A 17,378-nucleotide genomic window follows, 5' to 3' on the forward strand; every position below is an offset into this window, starting at 1 on the left:
GTGAAGTTACGAGGCGGCGGACAAAGCCAGGAAGTTGATGTGCTCCTCATTGTTCAAGCGCTTTGTTAGGTAACACTATTAGATGCTGTGTGTGTGTGTGTGTGAATATGTTTGCGAGCGAGAGAAAGAGAGAGAGTCGGTGTGTGTGAGAGAGATGGTGGAGGGTGGGCGAGCAACCAAGCTTGCATTTGTGCGTTTGAGCCAGTGTCTATGTGAGACAATCACTGGTCAGTGTGTGTGAGCTGGTGTGAGAGTCAGTGTGTGTGTGAGAGTGAGTGAGAGAGAGCCAGGGAAGTGAGGTGTCCTTTTAAGACTCTTGCATGCGTCGAGTCCCTCTTGCTCCCCCGACCGGGCTGTGTTTTGTGGCAATTGAACCACTCTCAGGCCTCTCTCTGTGCGTCCCAGTCTTTCGCCTCGTTCTCAGCCTCGGGAGGAAGGAAATGACCCAACGGCGCGGCAGCCGTCCTCCGGCGAACACATTGTTGCCACATCAAGGCTCAAGATATGTACAGTAGCCCGACCGAAGTTTCCCAGCGGCCCCCCCACCCCCGCCCCCCTTGTCCCACCTCCACACCTTTCAGAACAAATGGCAGAGCTTGAATGACTGTTTGTTTTGACCGCCGTGGCGTGAGTACGATGGTATCAATGGAGTCATCTAATCAAGAGGCTTATTAAGGAATGAGCCTGCACAGGAGGGGAAAAAACAAGGCCTGTGGGGAATATTATGCATTTTTGTTCCAGATTTTAAGCAGTTCCCAGGTGTGTTAATAATAGACTTTACTCCAATTTGTTTGGCCTGATTGGATTGGCCGCTAATTGGCATTTTTTGCTAATGGGCTGATCGTTTTTGATGTCATAATTTGCCGAGCTGATCAAGCACGTCATTGATCGGCTCAGAAAGGGATTTATTCCACGTCGCTCTCTTACACAATATATCTGAATCGAAAAATTTCTTTATTTTTATATAATAGTATTGATCTAAGGCAAAGTTAATAGAACAGTGGTGACAACAGGAAGCAGAACTGCAGGTAGCAGAAATGAAGATGATGAGGTTCTCGCTCGGAGTGAGCAAGTTGGATAGGATAAGACATGAGCTCATTAGAGGGACAGACAAATTTGGATCTTTTGGAGACAAGGTTAGAGAGAGTAGACTTCGATGGTTTGGACATGTCCAAAGGCGAAAGACTGAGTATGTTGGTAGAAGGGTGCAGAGGATTGAACGAGAGGAAGACCAAAGAAAAGGTGGATGGATGTTGTGAGGGAGGACATGAGGACAGTGGGTGTTGGAGAGGAAGATGCTCGAGATAGGCTTAGATGGAAAAAGATGGCATAAGCCGAAAGGAAGAGAAGAAGAGTCGTGAAGTAGAACTGTAAATATCTTGAATGCACTCTTTAATGTGGGGATGACAACACGACTGTATTTTAAGAAGAAAATGGGGGGAAAAGCTGTGTAAGTGGTCACTGGTGCTCAGGACATTAATGTTAGGCTTGCTTGAGTTACGTTCACATACTTCTAAGATACAGCTCGCAAGCCATCAACAAAATATTACGGAGCCATAGAAATTGGAAAAATCTCATTGTACATCAAGTTAAGAACACAACCGTGTATATATAGTGAGTGAAGAGGTCATAAAAATAGACTCATTGCTCCATCTTGTGATTGGGCCCAAAAATTCTGATTGTGTTTAGCCTACTTAATAGTGTGTTTGTGACATGCCTTGCTTAAAATACCCCAAGCACCAAGTATTATTGTTGCAGTGGCTTACAATATTAAATACACACTCCCTTGAAGGAACACAGTCCTGCTATACTGCTGTATAATGATGGTCCTGATTTTGTTACTTGGAGAGTCAAGTATTTTTTTTTAGGTAGTTCTTGTACTTCGTTGAAAATGTTTCAGTGTTAGTAGATTGGTTAATGGGAATACATGTCAAACGTGGCTGTGTGCCGTTATGAAACAAGTTTTGTTTTGCTCTCACGCCTTAGGATTTATTTGCGGAACATTCCAGCACAACACCGAAATAACCTTCCGCTGCTCTCTCTGTGTCTCCCGCACCGATGACGGTAATTAGAAGCACATCCTCCGCAAAATGACCACCTTCTCACGACGCGGCGCCAATTGAGAGATGATGCGCGCAACCGGAGGGGGTGCGACGTTGAGGAAAACGTTTTGAACAGTGGAGATGATTGTAACTGGAATGCGTAAGCAGGCATCAATCTGATCTCTGGAAGAGAGAGGCCGGCGTAACCCACATCAGGGGCTGTGGGAAGCGCAGGCGGCCTTCCTGCCCTTCAAAGGAACGCCGCTTGTGGGCAAAAATGGCAGGAAGCTCCTCTGATAGAGAGGGCACAAAACAACACGGCCTGCCAGGCCCGCTTTAATTTCATCGGACTGGCACCGGTGACCCCTCTGTGGAATTTCATCCGAAACAAAATGTCCAGCTCAGCAAGTTGCAGGGCCAAAAACAAAAGCCCGAAGACCTTACGGCGTACGGTCCGAGTCCTAAAGTGGACTGAAGGGGGAGACATTGGCCACATAATTAGCACAGTCCAGTTCTTTCTGTGGCATAACCGCAGTAATTGACATTAATGATAGAGTCAATCCAGTGGCAAGAAACCCAAAAAGTCTTCATCAGACTTTCTTTCCGCTGCTTCATGTTTGTGGTAAGGCGGTGGCGTCGTGTTCTTCTCTGGTTTCCGCATATACGTACATTTTTTTTTTTGTTTGAGGGTGATCAATTTGGCATCACAGATGGTAAACAGTACACTTTGTACGCGTATTGGAATACTGTCTCGAACCTATGCTGATGCAGTAAATTAAAGTCACTTTTATGATAAAATTTTGTCAAACAAATGTGAAGCAATGTGATAAAAATTATATTATTTGTATATTTTTCATCTCGTATTTGTTATTTTAAATCAAAAGTTTTTTAACGTTTTTAACGGTATGCCATGAAGAACTTTGTGCAAGAAGGTCGGGCATCCGAAACCCGCTGCCATCTGGCTTTAAAGCCTGTGTGCTGCCATCACCGTTTGGAAATTAAGTTTAAGCTTCCTCGTTGATGGTGGCGAAGTAGCACCGGGCTAATATTCCCATCTTCTGCAGCGCCGAACAAGTGTTGCCTATTGACTTATTGATCGAGCCGTCTAATATATCATGATACAGTGAGGGTCTGACGTTGGGTTCGATTGCACCTTCGACCCCCATCTGTCTCCATTTCTCACATAACCGACCATCCATCATCTTTCATCCAGGGCATCGGCTGCCTGCCCTCTCCAACGCGGCCCTATTCCCGCGGCCAGTGTTGGGTGAAGAGGGGGAGGGGGGGACAGGACAGGACAGGACGTGAAAGGCCGGCCTTGCCTATTAATGAAATTAGCGTTTTTAGTTGGTTTGGGAGTGTCAGGCGCCGGCACCGGGGCAGGGCCGGGGTTAATTAGCTGGCAGCAGCCCTGTAATTGGGTCATGACCGTGTCAGGCCTCTTGCTTTGGCCCTACAGGGATTGGATTACACCGTCGGGGGACAAACAGCGAGGAGGGGGTCTTTTTTTTTTTTTGTGGTGGCGGAGGATGGCAAAGGATCTGTTTGGGGTACGGAGCGTAGAGAGGACGGACGGCGCGGTTTAATTTGCCAGCAGGAGGCACGGGCGGGAGGGGCTCTCTGGGCCAACACCCCTTTTAGGTGGGATTGGATTGGAGAGTGTGTGCGTGTGCGCGTTGGAGGGGGTTCTGGTACTGTGAAAGCAAGGCAGGTGGTGAAGCTTGATATGTGTATCCATGACAACAGCAGAGTGGTGTTGGGGCAAATGGGATTTGCTTGCATTTTGGGGTGTGGTCGTCAACATATTTTATTGATTGACCCCAATTTACTTATACTTTATGTAATACAAACCTTAATTGTAATGTAAGGTTGTGACTGACAGCATTAATAATGAATTATTCATCTATTTGGGTCTGACATTTTATTTCATGTATGTAGAACCGTTTGGAAGCGACATGGATAGAATGATGTCTCTGATTTCTCAGTTTTATTCTGAGATTTACTTGAAGATGTCTTCTTCAGATCCTCACTTTGGGCCACATAAATACATCATTACACGTCACTGTCACTGAAAGGTTCACATATAATCAGTTAAGCAACATCAGGTACTGCTGGCAAAATGCGTCGCCAGCCAGAGTTCAGCACATGGGGACTCCGTCATCCGTCAGTACATGGCCGATACTTTCCTAATCCCCTTACAATTCTCACTCTCGCCTTTCGCCTCCCGATGGGTTCTCGTCGCAAATACAGTAAACTGTTTCTCACAGGCGGCGCATTCCAGAAGCACCTCCAGTAGATGAAAATCAGTGATTTAGAGAACGAGAAAAATACATTTGCTAGTTTTATCCCTCCCAAATGCTGTAAAGACATTTGAACTTAATTAAAACACACTTTTCCAAGTATTCCATCGGGCCTGTTTTAACTCGCGGACTCGCACAGTTCTCCGCGCAGACCAAATGTGCTTGCTCGAGGCTGTTCATTTGTCTTCCCGAAATGAATGTACAACTGGCACAAGAGCGAATTAAATGTTTGATTTCCAAACTCCAAAATGTTCACCCAATCAGTTCATCTAATGAATGTATACTATGATAATGCAAACATATTAATGTGAAATCCATACACAGGGTAATGAAAGAAGGTGTTATACATTATGGTGGTAATAAGCTGTCAGACCATTCCAACAATAGACACATAACAGCAACACATACAAAGCATATAACTATGAATTGCAGCACAGATTCAGTGCAGAGGAATACATTTCATATTCCAAAAATGTAATGGCAGTGTTTAGAGTCCCAAAACTGAAAAATGACAAATCAACATTTGGCCTAAATATACTCCATATCTATATCATTAGACTAAAACCTGTTATTCCAAAGTTCAAGGATTACCTCAAAATGTAACTCACCTTTTTTCCCCCGTGACCAACTCGGACTGACTGCGGTGACCCAGAGGTGAGCCCCCCCCCCCATTGCCCTCTAACTCCCACGAGTGTTTCCCTTGTTCATCGCTTCTATTAGTTCCTCTTTAACACCTCTGCGGGCTCTGACCTCGTTGGGGCGACGGGACTCACGGGTCGTAGGTCGTGGTTCAGATAGAGTGCACATTAGCATAGAATAGCCCCAGTGTACGGGGGTGAAAGGTTTGAGGGTTCCGATGGGTTCTGCCAACTGTGATCCTTTGACAATGTGAGTCAGGTGACTATATACAGTATTTGACTACTTGCCATAATACGCTATAAATGTTTTATATGGTTGAACCCCCTCCGTTTTGCCCACTTAATCGCACATTTTTCTGCAGAATGGAAAGACTGACTATTTGCTGGAAAACTCACAATTTGCACCTATCCTCATTTTTCTCCGCTCCTTCCCGCTGTTATCCAGATGATATTAATGCCTCATCGAGTGGACTTGTTAGAACGTGGGCCTCCACCAACTGTTTGGCCCTTTTTGTCTTCTTTTGCGTGGGGTGGGGGTGGAGGATGTCTCACATTTTCCTTTTACACTTGTTCCCGATTGTATTCTTCCATCCTGCTCTCCATTAGCAGCCCAGTCACTAAGGACCAAGGCTTTTTTTCTTTTTTTAAAGCAATCAGTATGATTTAAGAGGCCGATCTGGTCTGGTGAGAGGGGCCTTTATCCTTGAAAAGATGGCTTATTGAGGACTTGCATTGATTGGGAGGACTGCGCGTGACCTATGAATGAGAGGAGAGAGAGCATTGACATCCATCCATCCGTTATCTACCGCTTTTCCGGGTCGGGTCGCGGGGGAAGTAGCTTCAGCAGGGATACCCAGACTTCTCTTTACTCAACCACTTCTTCCAGCTCTTCCGGAGGGATCTTGAGGTGTTCCCAAGCCAGCCGAGAGACATAGTCTCTTCAGGGTGTCCTGGGTTGTCCTCGGGGTCTCTTTCCGGTGGGATGTGCCCGGAACACTTCACCAGCGAGGCGTCCGGGTGGCATCCGAATCAGATGCCCCAGCCACCTCATCTAGCTCCTCTCAATGCGGAGGAGTAGCGGTATGACACTAACCCCCGCCGAGATGACCGAGCTTCTCACCCTATCTCTAAGGGAGAGTCCGGGCACTCTGCGGAGGAAACTCATTTCAGCCGCTTGTATCCGGGATCTTGTTCTTTCGGTCACGACCCACAGCTCGTGCCCATACGTGAGGGTAGGAACGCCGATCGACTGGTAAATTGAGAGCTTCGCCTTTCGACTTAGCTCCCCCTTTACCAAAACGGACCGACACAAAGTCCGCATCACTGCAGACGTTGCACCGATCAGTCTGTCGATCTCCCGCTCCGTTCTTCCCTCACTCGTGAACAAGACCCCAAGATACTTGACCTCTTCCACTTGGGGAAGGAGCTCATCCCCGACCTGGAGAGGCCACGCCACCCTTTTCTGACTGAGGCTTCACATAATTTTATAAAAGGCCTTCTTTTAATGGATTTGAACTGTTTTTTTCAATAGAAACCACTAATCCATTAGCTATAATTAACCGCTCAGCTACATCTTCACAACATCTGAGATGAATTTGAGGTCAAGTAATCGCCGTGTCCTTTCCCCGCAGATAAGGAGAGTCTTATCACGGAAAGTGGCAAGCTTCACATGCTGGATATCCTGCTGAGTCGACTCAAGGCCCAGGGACACAGAGTCCTCATCTATTCCCAAATGACGCGCATGATTGACCTGCTCGAGGTAGAAACACACACGTGCACCGACACAGACTCAACAAGGCGTGTAAATCCTTTGGCTAGAACTCGCCCAACATCTCACCGATCATATGATAAAGCATCCATTGAGGTTGAACAATGCTAATTTGGATTCATAGATGCACCCCTTCTAAATGTTGTCGTTAAGAGTCATTTATTATTCATTGGAGACTTTAAGACGAACGGCCATTAAAAACGGGACTGTCAGGTGCATCTAAGCCTGTTGTTTTAATGCGTTCACCTCCGGCTGCAGAAGACGCCCCCGCCCCCCCCCCCCCCCCTCTAATCAGCCTGCCGGTCCCTCGTTAGCGCACTCATTAGGCGGTTAATTAACAGGTCCGGGTTAACGAGCGGGGTCTCATCTGGAGGGGGACATGGAAGCAGCCAGATGGGCGGGGGGCGGGGCGGGGCGAGGAAGGATTGGTGGAGGGGGTGTCGGGAGTGCCTAGAGGCCCAGGGGGGGGGGTTGAGTCAAAGACAAAAAAGGAGAGCAATGAGATGAAATTGAACAATTTTCTTACAACCCTGTGAGAGTCAAAACCCAATGACTTTCATCAGTTTTTTTAAGGAGTATCTAAACATATGAACCGAAAAATATTCAAAACATTTTTAAAAATCACTATTATGAAATTAGCAAGTGGTGTTTTCTATGTATTGTAAAAATTTTAAGGGTGGTGTTGGAGGATGGGTTTGAACTTTGAAATAAGTGCTATTGAGACCATAGTTTGGGGTGTATTTAAGGTTTAAACTATTAATATAGGTATTGAGTAACATTTTTAGGTGCTATTAGGAATTTTTTGTTATTATTGTAAGTGACTTTCCATTAACTGTATTTGAATGCAAGCCATTAAGAACTCGCTAAACCGCAACTCAGGTGTCAAGCCCATTTTGAAATTGTCCACATCTTCAAAGTGGCTCCCCTAAATTACCTCATTAATTTTGGGTACAAAAAAAAAAAAACACAAATTCAGGTCAAGTTTTTCAGGAGATTGCCCAAGAACTGTCGGATGCGCGACAAATTGTGAGCAGGAATGTTGTCATGGTGAAACAGCCAGGTATTGCCTCTTCCCGGACCCTGAAGAAAGCAAAAGCTAACGGTTCTGTTTGTATATGTGCTAATTGATCAACTGGGTGGCCGAGTGACCATCTTCCTGTGCGTCTGGAAAAACGCTGGGAGAATTGAGTCGTAGGAAAAAAACAGCGTTGAGAAAACTGCATGCCAGTGACCTCATACAGTAATGGATGGAGGTGACAACATCCCCGCCACTAATGGGTTAAAAAGCACCTCCCACCCCACGTTTGGAATGATGCATTGGACTGACCCCCGGCTTTTGGGGCCGGGCACAGATGGAGTTGACGAGCGAAGGAGCGCTGGATCCTAATCTCTGTCATTAGCATCATTGTTTTTGTCGCCGGTTGGCCGTTCACTCCCGTTGACGCGGTGTCGCCGGGGTGATGGATCACGGAGACCTGGGTGGCCTGGAGAAGAATAACACTGCTGCCAAAGCACTGCAAGACATTTTCTCACGGCTGCTTTAAATGCATACAAATTCTCAGCTATCAGTGCTGGGATGACGTGGTGAATTTGAACTGTTTTGTTTCCGAAAGCTACCATCAAATTTGGTCATTTTTATGGTGTACACCATGTGTCAAAAATGTTCCGGGACTTGTGTCACAAGTGAAATCAACCCAAACTACACACTATGACCAATCTGCTCACAATGACCTGAGGAACCAACAGTTACCGTTTGAAAAGAACATTGATTTTTTTTCTCTCTCTCACTCTAACTTTCCTAAGATCAAGATGAGGTTCTCGGTTCAAATCTCGGTTCCAGCCTTACTGTGTGGGAAAGAGTAGTGGAGGCTAGATTCAGGACAGAAGTACCTGTGAGCAACAGAGGTGGGAATGCATCAGGGATCAGCTCTCAGCCCCTTCCTGTTGGCTGTGGTAATGGATAGGCTGACATATGAGGTTAGACTGGAATCCCCTTGGACCATGATGTTCGCAGGTGACATTGTGATCTGCAGTGAAAGCAGGGAGCAGGTGGAGGAACAATTAGAAAGATGGAGGCACGCACTGGAAAGGAGAGGACTGAAGATTAGCCGAAGTAAAAGAATATGTGTTCGTGAATGAGAATGGTGGAGGGGGAAGAGTGAGGCTCCAGGGAGAAGAGATGGCAAGGGTGGAGGACTTCAATTACTTGAGGTCAACAATCCAGAGCAACGGTGAGTGTGGTAAGGAAGTGAAGAAATGAGTCCAACTGGGGTGGAACAGCTGGCGCAAGGTGTCTGGTGTTCTATGTGACACAAGAGTCTCCGCTACGATGAAGGGCAAAGTCTATAAAACAGTGGTGAGGCCTCTAATATTAGTGAAAAACACAAAGATTGCTCCAAGCTTTGGAAATCAAAACCAAAATTAAAAGGCAGTAGCTTTTTTACACTTGTAACATGGCGGTTGGGATGGCAGCCAGAGATTGAAGAGTAGGATTTAGGTTTGTAGAGGGAGGGACGGGTGGAGGGAGAAGGGTCTGTCAAATCACAGCAATTTTTAGTGATTCTAGTGGGAGGTGAGTTTTGATGCGATGCTGACCATCACGTTTCACAGCGGGGAGGTCAGAGGTTCAAGGGGGGTTCAATGGGAGCGGTTAGAAGGCAGATCAACGTGTCACCTCATCACTGCTGTTTGCGCCGACCTCTTAGCCCCACAACTGCTCCAAAGACTTCTGGGAGGATAAGATGTCGATTTGAGTGACTCTATGAACCAGGCTCAAGTTATCCAGTATTGGGATCATCAAACAGGAATTCGTAAAGATTAGTTAAAAAGGTTTGGGCAAAAGGTAAGGTTTAGGTATTAAGTCAAGTGAATTGTATGATAGGAAAAGGTCAACATTTTAAGCAGACACAAAGTATTTCCAATCCTCCACTCGTCTTTGTGATTGGATACGTTACACTCCAGTCCTGTTGGTGGCACAAAATGGATGTCCAGACACTCCAGAGACCTAAGGATTTGTTTATAGGAAGTCAGTTTTCCATATTGTGTCCTTGTCCTTGTAGTTGTTTTTTTTTTTTTGTTGGTTTTTTTTGACACCATTTGCTCCTCCATTGTGGATGCCAGGAGTACATGGTTTACCGCAAGCACACGTACATGCGCCTGGACGGATCCTCGAAGATCTCCGAACGCAGGGACATGGTGGCGGACTTCCAGAGTCGGTGGGTGTGCATCCGTCGTAGACTAGTGCCTCAGCAATAAATACTCAAAAACCCCTCGCTCCCATTGGGAGGAATGCAAAGCTTGAGCTCATTTGCATCCATTCAACACATTTTAACCTGTTTTCTTTTTCACCCCTTCTCACTCTGGCAAATTAGGACGGACATCTTTGTGTTCCTGCTCAGCACCAGAGCCGGCGGGCTCGGCATTAACCTGACTGCTGCAGACACTGTGAGTCACGATTATTATACATTTTTTAAGGATTTTTACCCCTCCTACATGCATTAAACATGTAAACTTACTAAAACATAGTTTTTCAGCACATTGTAAACATATTTGTACAAGCAAAAAATGTGCAGGAGTAAAATGTTGTGAAGATCCCTACATGGAAATAATTCCTAAAGTATGGATTTCCAGAGTCAGTTATGCTGATGGGAAACCAGCAATAAAGCATTCTTAAATGCAGCGGTCGTGTAGTTATGTACTTCCCGAAGCATATCCATGAGTTTTATTGTCTCCTGAATGGTCAGGCTCGTTCTACGGCATTTACGCTCAGTACCAGAACTCTTTGAAGATGCACAACACTTGGGGGCCACCATGGGACTTAAAGCGAAAACAAAGTGTTTTGTTACCAGTACCAGTACCAATCAGAGGCCAAGATAATGAAAATTAAATGTAATTACTGCAATCTCAGCGCAGATTTCCATAATTTTGCAGGTATTTTTGTGACAGGGTAGTGGATAGGTTCCCCAAAACATCTGTGACATAGTAATTGAACTGTAATATGTGGACAGTATAGGGAACACTGTAGCTTATATTTTACTGTTACGTTCACAGACCGTAGACTGTTATGTATAGAGATGAGACCAAAGCTAACCCAGGACATCGACTGATTCAATTATCCTTCTCTTCTTCCTTATCTTCTGCCAGGTGATTTTCTACGACAGTGACTGGAACCCCACCGTGGACCAGCAGGCCATGGACCGGGCCCATCGGCTGGGTCAGACCAAGCAGGTGACGGTTTACCGACTCATCTGCCAGGGGAGCATCGAGGAGCGTATCCTGCAGCGCGCCAAAGAGAAGAGCGAGGTCTGGGACCAGGACGACGATGTCAGTCACGCGCCAGTTAAGCGCCGCGTTAAAAGTTTCTCTGCGATTAGATCCAAAGGGTCGTGATCTCCGGAGGTAACTTCAAACCTGACACGCTCAAACCTAAGGAGGTGGTCAGCCTGCTGTTGGACGATGACGAACTGGAGAAGAAATGTGAGGGTTTTATGAATACATGCAGAGATGTAAATTGTTGTTGTTTTTTTTTAACTTAATCTACGTTTCTGGGTGTAGTGCGTCTGAGACAGGAGGAGAAGCGACAGCAGGAGGAGAGCAGCAAGGTGAAGGAGCGCAAGAGGAAGCGGGAAAAGTACGCTGAGAAGGTAAGACCACTACAGTTCTAAAGATATGGAACATTTCCAGTAAAAGAATACCATGGGTGGAATTTTGGAAGAATTCCAAAGGATTGCGGCTACCCAAAAGACAATTTGTAGGTGAACCTCTAATGTCCAACACAAATTTTCCTCATGAGAAACAGCGGAAATCATTTCAATTGTGGTCATCACTAAATCCTTTATTGACTGTACAAGCAAAGTTTTAATTTATTGTTGTTTTTCACTGGGCTCCATTTATTTTCCATTTTCCATTGTATAAAAAAAAAAAAAGTGGTCACCCTGGGGGTTCACAACAGCTTTTTACAATGATGTTCTTGATTTGATCTTGTACTAGTGATTTTGGCTCACGGCGAAGCGACGTGAGATCAGGGAGTCATTAGCGGTCTTTCTCCAGGGAATGATATATCAGATGTCGACACAATCTGGACTGGAGCTGGTATCCACATGTGAGCTCGAGTACAAGAGCAACGCACAGTTTTGACAGTGTTGAGCAAAAGTCTTTGGAAAGGCTCAGTCTCTATTGGAATTGTTTTTTTTTTTTTTTTTTTCATTTTTAATTACTTTTCAGCTGTGAATGAATCCCCAGTTAGGAGCCTCAACATGCCTGAAATGTGCTGATTTTGGATTTGTTTTAGAGTTCTTGAACATGATGACATAAAGTAAAAATAAATAAAAAAGCACGGTGTCAAAGTTTGAGCATTTGGAAGATTCCACATGGGAAAAACAGGTTGCGACGGTTCGCGGCTTTAATTTTGGCTCTTATTAGGTTGTAAAAAGTGGAAACACTTGACCTTGTTTGACAGAAGAAGACAGAGGAGCCTGAGAGCAAGAAGCGGAAGGAGGCCAACCTGGTCATCATTCACACCCCCTCGGCCGACAACTCCAACTTGTCGGCAGACGGCGACGACTCGTTTATCAGCGTTGACATGGACTCGGCCATGCCCAGCCCATTTAGTGAGGTGAGGCTGTTAGTTCAGTCTTGGCTCGTATGTACAAACTGACCTGACTTGTGTCATTCAACATCTTTTGCTTTAAAATTCTGCTTCTCACTTCCTCTTCCCATCCTGTTGCTATTATCCTCCTTACTTGACTCTACGGGTCAATTACTCCCTATTACTGTACCGGGTCCTGTCTCCGCAACCCTATATATGTATCGTGACCCCCAGCCTGCGTCCATGTCTCCGTGTCCTCCTTTCGGCCATCAGATCTCGCTGAGCAGCGAGCTGCAGCCCGGCTCCCTGCCGCCGGACGCCGACGCGGACGAAAGCAGCAACGACATGCTGGTCATTGTGGACGAGCCGCTGTCTTCGCCGCCGCAGTCGCGTGCCACAAACTCTCTGGCCTCCCTGTCCGGATCCGTCTCGGACAACATGAACGGTGAGCCGACACAGTCTTCCCCCTGAATCGTTATTGTTCACACCTCCATTATATCACATTCTTTTAAAGCTAATCCATAATCGCATTGTATGACTTGTAATTTAGAAGCTTGGCACTGACGTGCTGCCTCCGTCGGAGAAAATACTTTCCATGCCCTTACTGTTCTGCTTGTGTGGATTTTGAAGTTCACGGTCAAATTTTAAGACTCGAACACCAAGAATTAACTACTCCCCTAGCTTTTCCCCGAGTCGTCATGGTAACCAAAACAGTCTGTACAGCGTACGACTGACTGAGGCTCTGCTGGTCTAGGGCTGCCAGCATTTGGACAGAGAATTTGTAGACCAGAGACAGGGAGAAGCCACTGGAGTGTTTACCATCACAATAGGGCCTGACAATATGGAAAATATGGAAAAAGGTAGCCTTTATGTTCCCTTTTCTCTCTTGATGCTCAATGGTGTGCAAACATCCTGGGCCAGCACTCACCGTGTTGCTTTCAAGACCTTGTGGCCTGGCGTCACAGTAACATTTCAGGGAAAATGTTCATATAATACTCAAGAGATACTACCCAAGATATCTTTGCAAAAAGCCAAAAATATTGGAAGGAAAATTTAAAAAAAATTAGAGGGGGGGGGGTCAATTGGGGGGAAAAAAAACAATACTAAGAAATAAGTGTACAGTGTACAGTGGAACCTCTGTTTACGAGTTCAACGATGAACAATTCGTTTTAAAAATAATTTTTTTTTCAAAGAAAAATGACTTAGGTTGATAGTATTTTCGGTTTCCAACTACTCTTGGGACGGCTGCGGAAAACCGTGCTTTTTCTCATGCGGCGTACGCATCAAATGCTCTCTGCCTCACCAACTGCAAGTATTTCTCTTTTGAAAAACTAGAAGAAGAAAAGAAAAATGCCCAAATATTAGGGGGGGGGCTTTTAAATAATTTTACACCCAAAAAAAACCTAGATGCTCTATTTAAAAAAAAAAAAAAAAAAGAAATATATTTGATAAATTATTCTATTAGGAAAAAAAATTATTTTTGCTTTTTGTTTACGATCATGATGTCTCAGGTATCTTATGTTCCACTCTGTGACCTTGTGAAAAATTTTTTTTGAACATGTTTTTAAAGGTACTATGCAAACAGTTATTATTAATATTATCGTTGTTGTTTAGGACTTTCGACCTCAGACACCATCAGTCCCGGCAGAGGGAGGTCGGCCCGAAGCCGGGGACGCCCCAAAGGGTCCGGCCTCGGGCCCAAGTCCGGAGGCAAAGGGCGAGGGCGCAAGTCGACGGCAGGCAGCGCGGCGGCGATGGCGGGAGCGATGGCTGGCGCAGCGGCCGCCTCGGCTGCGGCGTACGCTGCGTACGGCTACAGCGTTTCCAAAGGTAGATTTGACGAGACTGAGCAGTGGATGTGATTTTTTTTTTTTTTTTTTTTTTTTGATTTTTTTTTTGTAAGTAGAACTGCTTTTTGCATGTAAATAGCATAGTTGAAGCCCTCTGTTCCTCTCCTCTTCCAGCCGGGCTGACTGTGTCCAACCACCTGCAGCCTTCCGTGGGCCGTTCCGGACCCGGCCCCACCTTTCACCCCGGCAGAGGCTCGTCCCCGCAGGCCAAGGGTGGGGGTGCCTCCGCCACGCCGAACCTGGACCAGCAGATGGTTCACAGCCAACATCACCTTGTCAGGAAGAGCAAAGGACCCAAATGATGCATTCGTTGACGTGTGCTCCCACTATACATTCAGCACAACTGACCTAGTCTCACTGTGATCTTTGACACCACCGCCCCCTTCCCCGCCAGCATCTTTCAGACTTAGTTTTAATGTGGTCAAAATTCGATCTTGAGTACTTGTCTTGACACCTCTCCAGACTTCCAAGGGCTGTCCCATGCACTGAACCAAGCCTTCCTTGTACATCAGCAACCCGCATCCTTCATCCATTCGGTTATTTAACACTTTCCACCAGTTCAGGGTGTAGTCCGCGTTTTCCCCAATGTTAGCCGGGATAGCGTCCAGCACTCCCGCGACCCTTGTGAGGATAAGCGGCTTGGAAAACAGACATTCACGAGCCACCGACGCATTTCACTATCAATCCACTGTCCACAGCTTTTTTACTCAAGCTCTTATTTTTCTAATCGTAAAGACAAGCATGGCAGGTCACTCAAGCCAGCGGTATTTATATATATATTTTTCTGTCAAATAATGTTATGTAAAAATGATCTAAAATGAGGGTTTACTGGCTCATACAAGAGATGCTGCTAATAGGAAATGGATTATTTCAGTGCAAAGTGTTAGTGGTCGAGTAAGTAAGTTATTTCAGTTGAGAGTAGACATTTTGCCATAACTGTGAAAAGGACATTTACTTGTAAAATTTGTATACATTGTATTGAAGACATTTATTTGTGGGTGGGGTGGGGTGGGGTGGGGGCTCCTGTGCTTGAGGGGAAAACTCAGTTTTAAGTGTCATGTGACTACCCATTATGTTTAAAATGTGACTAAAAGTGGATAAATAATCATATGCAGTATATATATATCTTTGTACATAACGACAAGGGCGGCGGCGTCCCTGGCTCCTCCCGTCTATTTTTATAGGTCACGTGTTTATAATGTACGAATGTGTTGTCATTTTACTAACAGGAAAAGTCACGTGGAAATAAAAATGCTAAATCGGTAGTGAGTTGTCGCGTGTGTGATGAATACCGTAAAAAATCGTGATTAGGATTGTAACGGGACTCACTAAGGGCTACAAAATAATTCTGTCATGGAAATATATGGAATGTGAGCAGAAAGAAGCACTTTTCTGAGACGTAAACAGTTTTTATTGAAAAAAAATTACAGGATTGAGTTGTAGTTGAACGATGTTAAAATGTTCTTAGTCCATTAGGGGAATATAACTTTATAATTGTTTTACAAAATGTATTAAATATAAACAAATGCTGTGGCGACCCCTAACGGGACAAGCCGAAAGGAAAAGAAGAAGAATAAACAAATGGGAAAAAATACAAAACTTGAGGGGAAATATACAAAACTATTTAAAACACGCATGTATTAAAATGTAAAATTAATTTACTTTTTTTTTTTTTTTTACACGTCACAAAAATAGCAGACTTAATTTCCTGCAATTCTCAGCTGTGTTTAAGATGGCGGCTCACTCTTGTCATTCCAGCGCAGCTTCGGCAGGTGTGGCGGTCAAGCTCGTCACACCGGCAACGACTTCGCTCAATTTATCAAATGCATAAAACGGTTCATCCTCCCGTATATCGGGTTTTTTCTTTGTTTTGGGTGTTCATTAAGGTAGAAATCCCCCCCTGCGGTGCTTTCAGACAGATTAAATGGATTTGAGTAACGTTTTAGGGGCTGCTAATTGCCATCCTATGCTGATTATGCTTTCGGACAACGCAAGGAGGACCGCCCCAGAGCCTGCAAACAGACTGTAAGTACTATAAAATAGAAAATGTTCTATTATAGTTGACATGTTTGGAACGTATGGTTGATTATTCGAACGAGTCAAGTGGTTAATAAGATGAAAATATATTGGAAGCTAAATTGGGGCTACTGCGGAAAACTTCCGTCGATAATTTTTGTGTGTAAGGAACTAAAGTAATTATCACACCTTCCTGAAATAGTGGCCAAAGTATTTTTTTTGGACACTCACCCGTTGAATAGCGTATTCAACCACGTCCGAATTAAACTTTTTTTTTTTAATTTAATAAAAAAATCTTCGTGGGGGGGGTGGACTATTTTAGAATGGTGGCAATCTGTTAAATGTAAGCACAAATGGGTTTTAAGTGGTGTCATTTGAGCGACATGTCGAAGCAGAGGGTATTATGCAAGTGAGGTTGTAGTTTTATGAATTTTTAAAGATGCCATATGTTGAAGTGTTCATTTAGCTCTAGCAACAAAAATGTGATGACTGGCAGAAGCATTTGGATAAAGCAATAGACTGTTATTGACCACGTGACTACATCCGGTGCACCTGGCCGTGTTGGATGGGTTCACTCTACTGACTCGTTATTCACTCTAATGCGTTTGCACATAGACCGGAGTTACACAAATGGTCGTACGACTGTTAAAAGGGATGCATGATGGCTAAAAACACTTTGGAAAGTTATCGGTGCTTGTTAGAGGTTGTTTCAAGAAACAGTTCTGACAAGGAGTGCGCTTTGATCGACAATATCGACCCATATGCCTTTGGAGAAACACAAATGTGGGCGTCTGTAAGCTATCCGGACATTGTCCACTATGTCCTCTTCTCGACAAGCGCTTATACCGTGGACCAACTAAAGAATTATAAAGGTCTGGAGGCCTACAACCGATTAATCAATGGCTGGGTTCGTCATGCGGCGGTATCCATTGTGAGCACACTGCTAAAGTTAGTGTACCGCAAAAAGCAATTTAAATATGTACTGTTATTATAGTCAGCGGTGTTAAATTATGGTGATTATGCCAATGAAAGTGTAGATTATTTTTGTTTTTGTTACCGAGAGAGAGAGGTTTGACCGGGACTAGTCCTAAATGGAGCCCACAACTTTTTCTCAACTTCCACGGCTTCATTTTTAACTCAACTCTCGAAACAGCTAGCAAGGCGGTCACTCGTTTTT

The 17,378-nt window shown here is 44.9% G+C and overlaps 1 protein-coding gene across 3 annotated transcripts in view; it reads left to right on the top strand.

Moving 5' to 3' along the window:
* The window catches only part of ino80 (INO80 complex ATPase subunit), a 29,352-nt gene extending 14,164 nt beyond the window's left edge, over window positions 1–15,188 (top strand). For 2 of the 3 annotated variants that reach the window (XM_061812070.1, XM_061812072.1), the window contains exons 27-36: window positions 6,612–6,739; window positions 9,869–9,963; window positions 10,120–10,192; window positions 10,892–11,050; window positions 11,122–11,224; window positions 11,303–11,391; window positions 12,207–12,362; window positions 12,609–12,780; window positions 13,950–14,165; window positions 14,300–15,188. In XM_061812070.1, the coding sequence (XP_061668054.1) occupies window positions 6,612–6,739; window positions 9,869–9,963; window positions 10,120–10,192; window positions 10,892–11,050; window positions 11,122–11,224; window positions 11,303–11,391; window positions 12,207–12,362; window positions 12,609–12,780; window positions 13,950–14,165; window positions 14,300–14,487 (1,379 nt within the window). In that variant the 3' untranslated portion in view covers window positions 14,488–15,188. The remainder of the gene's footprint in view (window positions 1–6,611; window positions 6,740–9,868; window positions 9,964–10,119; window positions 10,193–10,891; window positions 11,051–11,121; window positions 11,225–11,302; window positions 11,392–12,206; window positions 12,363–12,608; window positions 12,781–13,949; window positions 14,166–14,299) is intronic. The other variant, XM_061812073.1, reaches the window with a different exon arrangement.
* Window positions 15,189–17,378: the final 2,190 nt, after the last annotated feature.

This window comes from Syngnathoides biaculeatus, chromosome 23, assembly GCF_019802595.1.
Source record: "Syngnathoides biaculeatus isolate LvHL_M chromosome 23, ASM1980259v1, whole genome shotgun sequence".
NCBI classification, from domain to species: domain Eukaryota; kingdom Metazoa; phylum Chordata; class Actinopteri; order Syngnathiformes; family Syngnathidae; genus Syngnathoides; species Syngnathoides biaculeatus.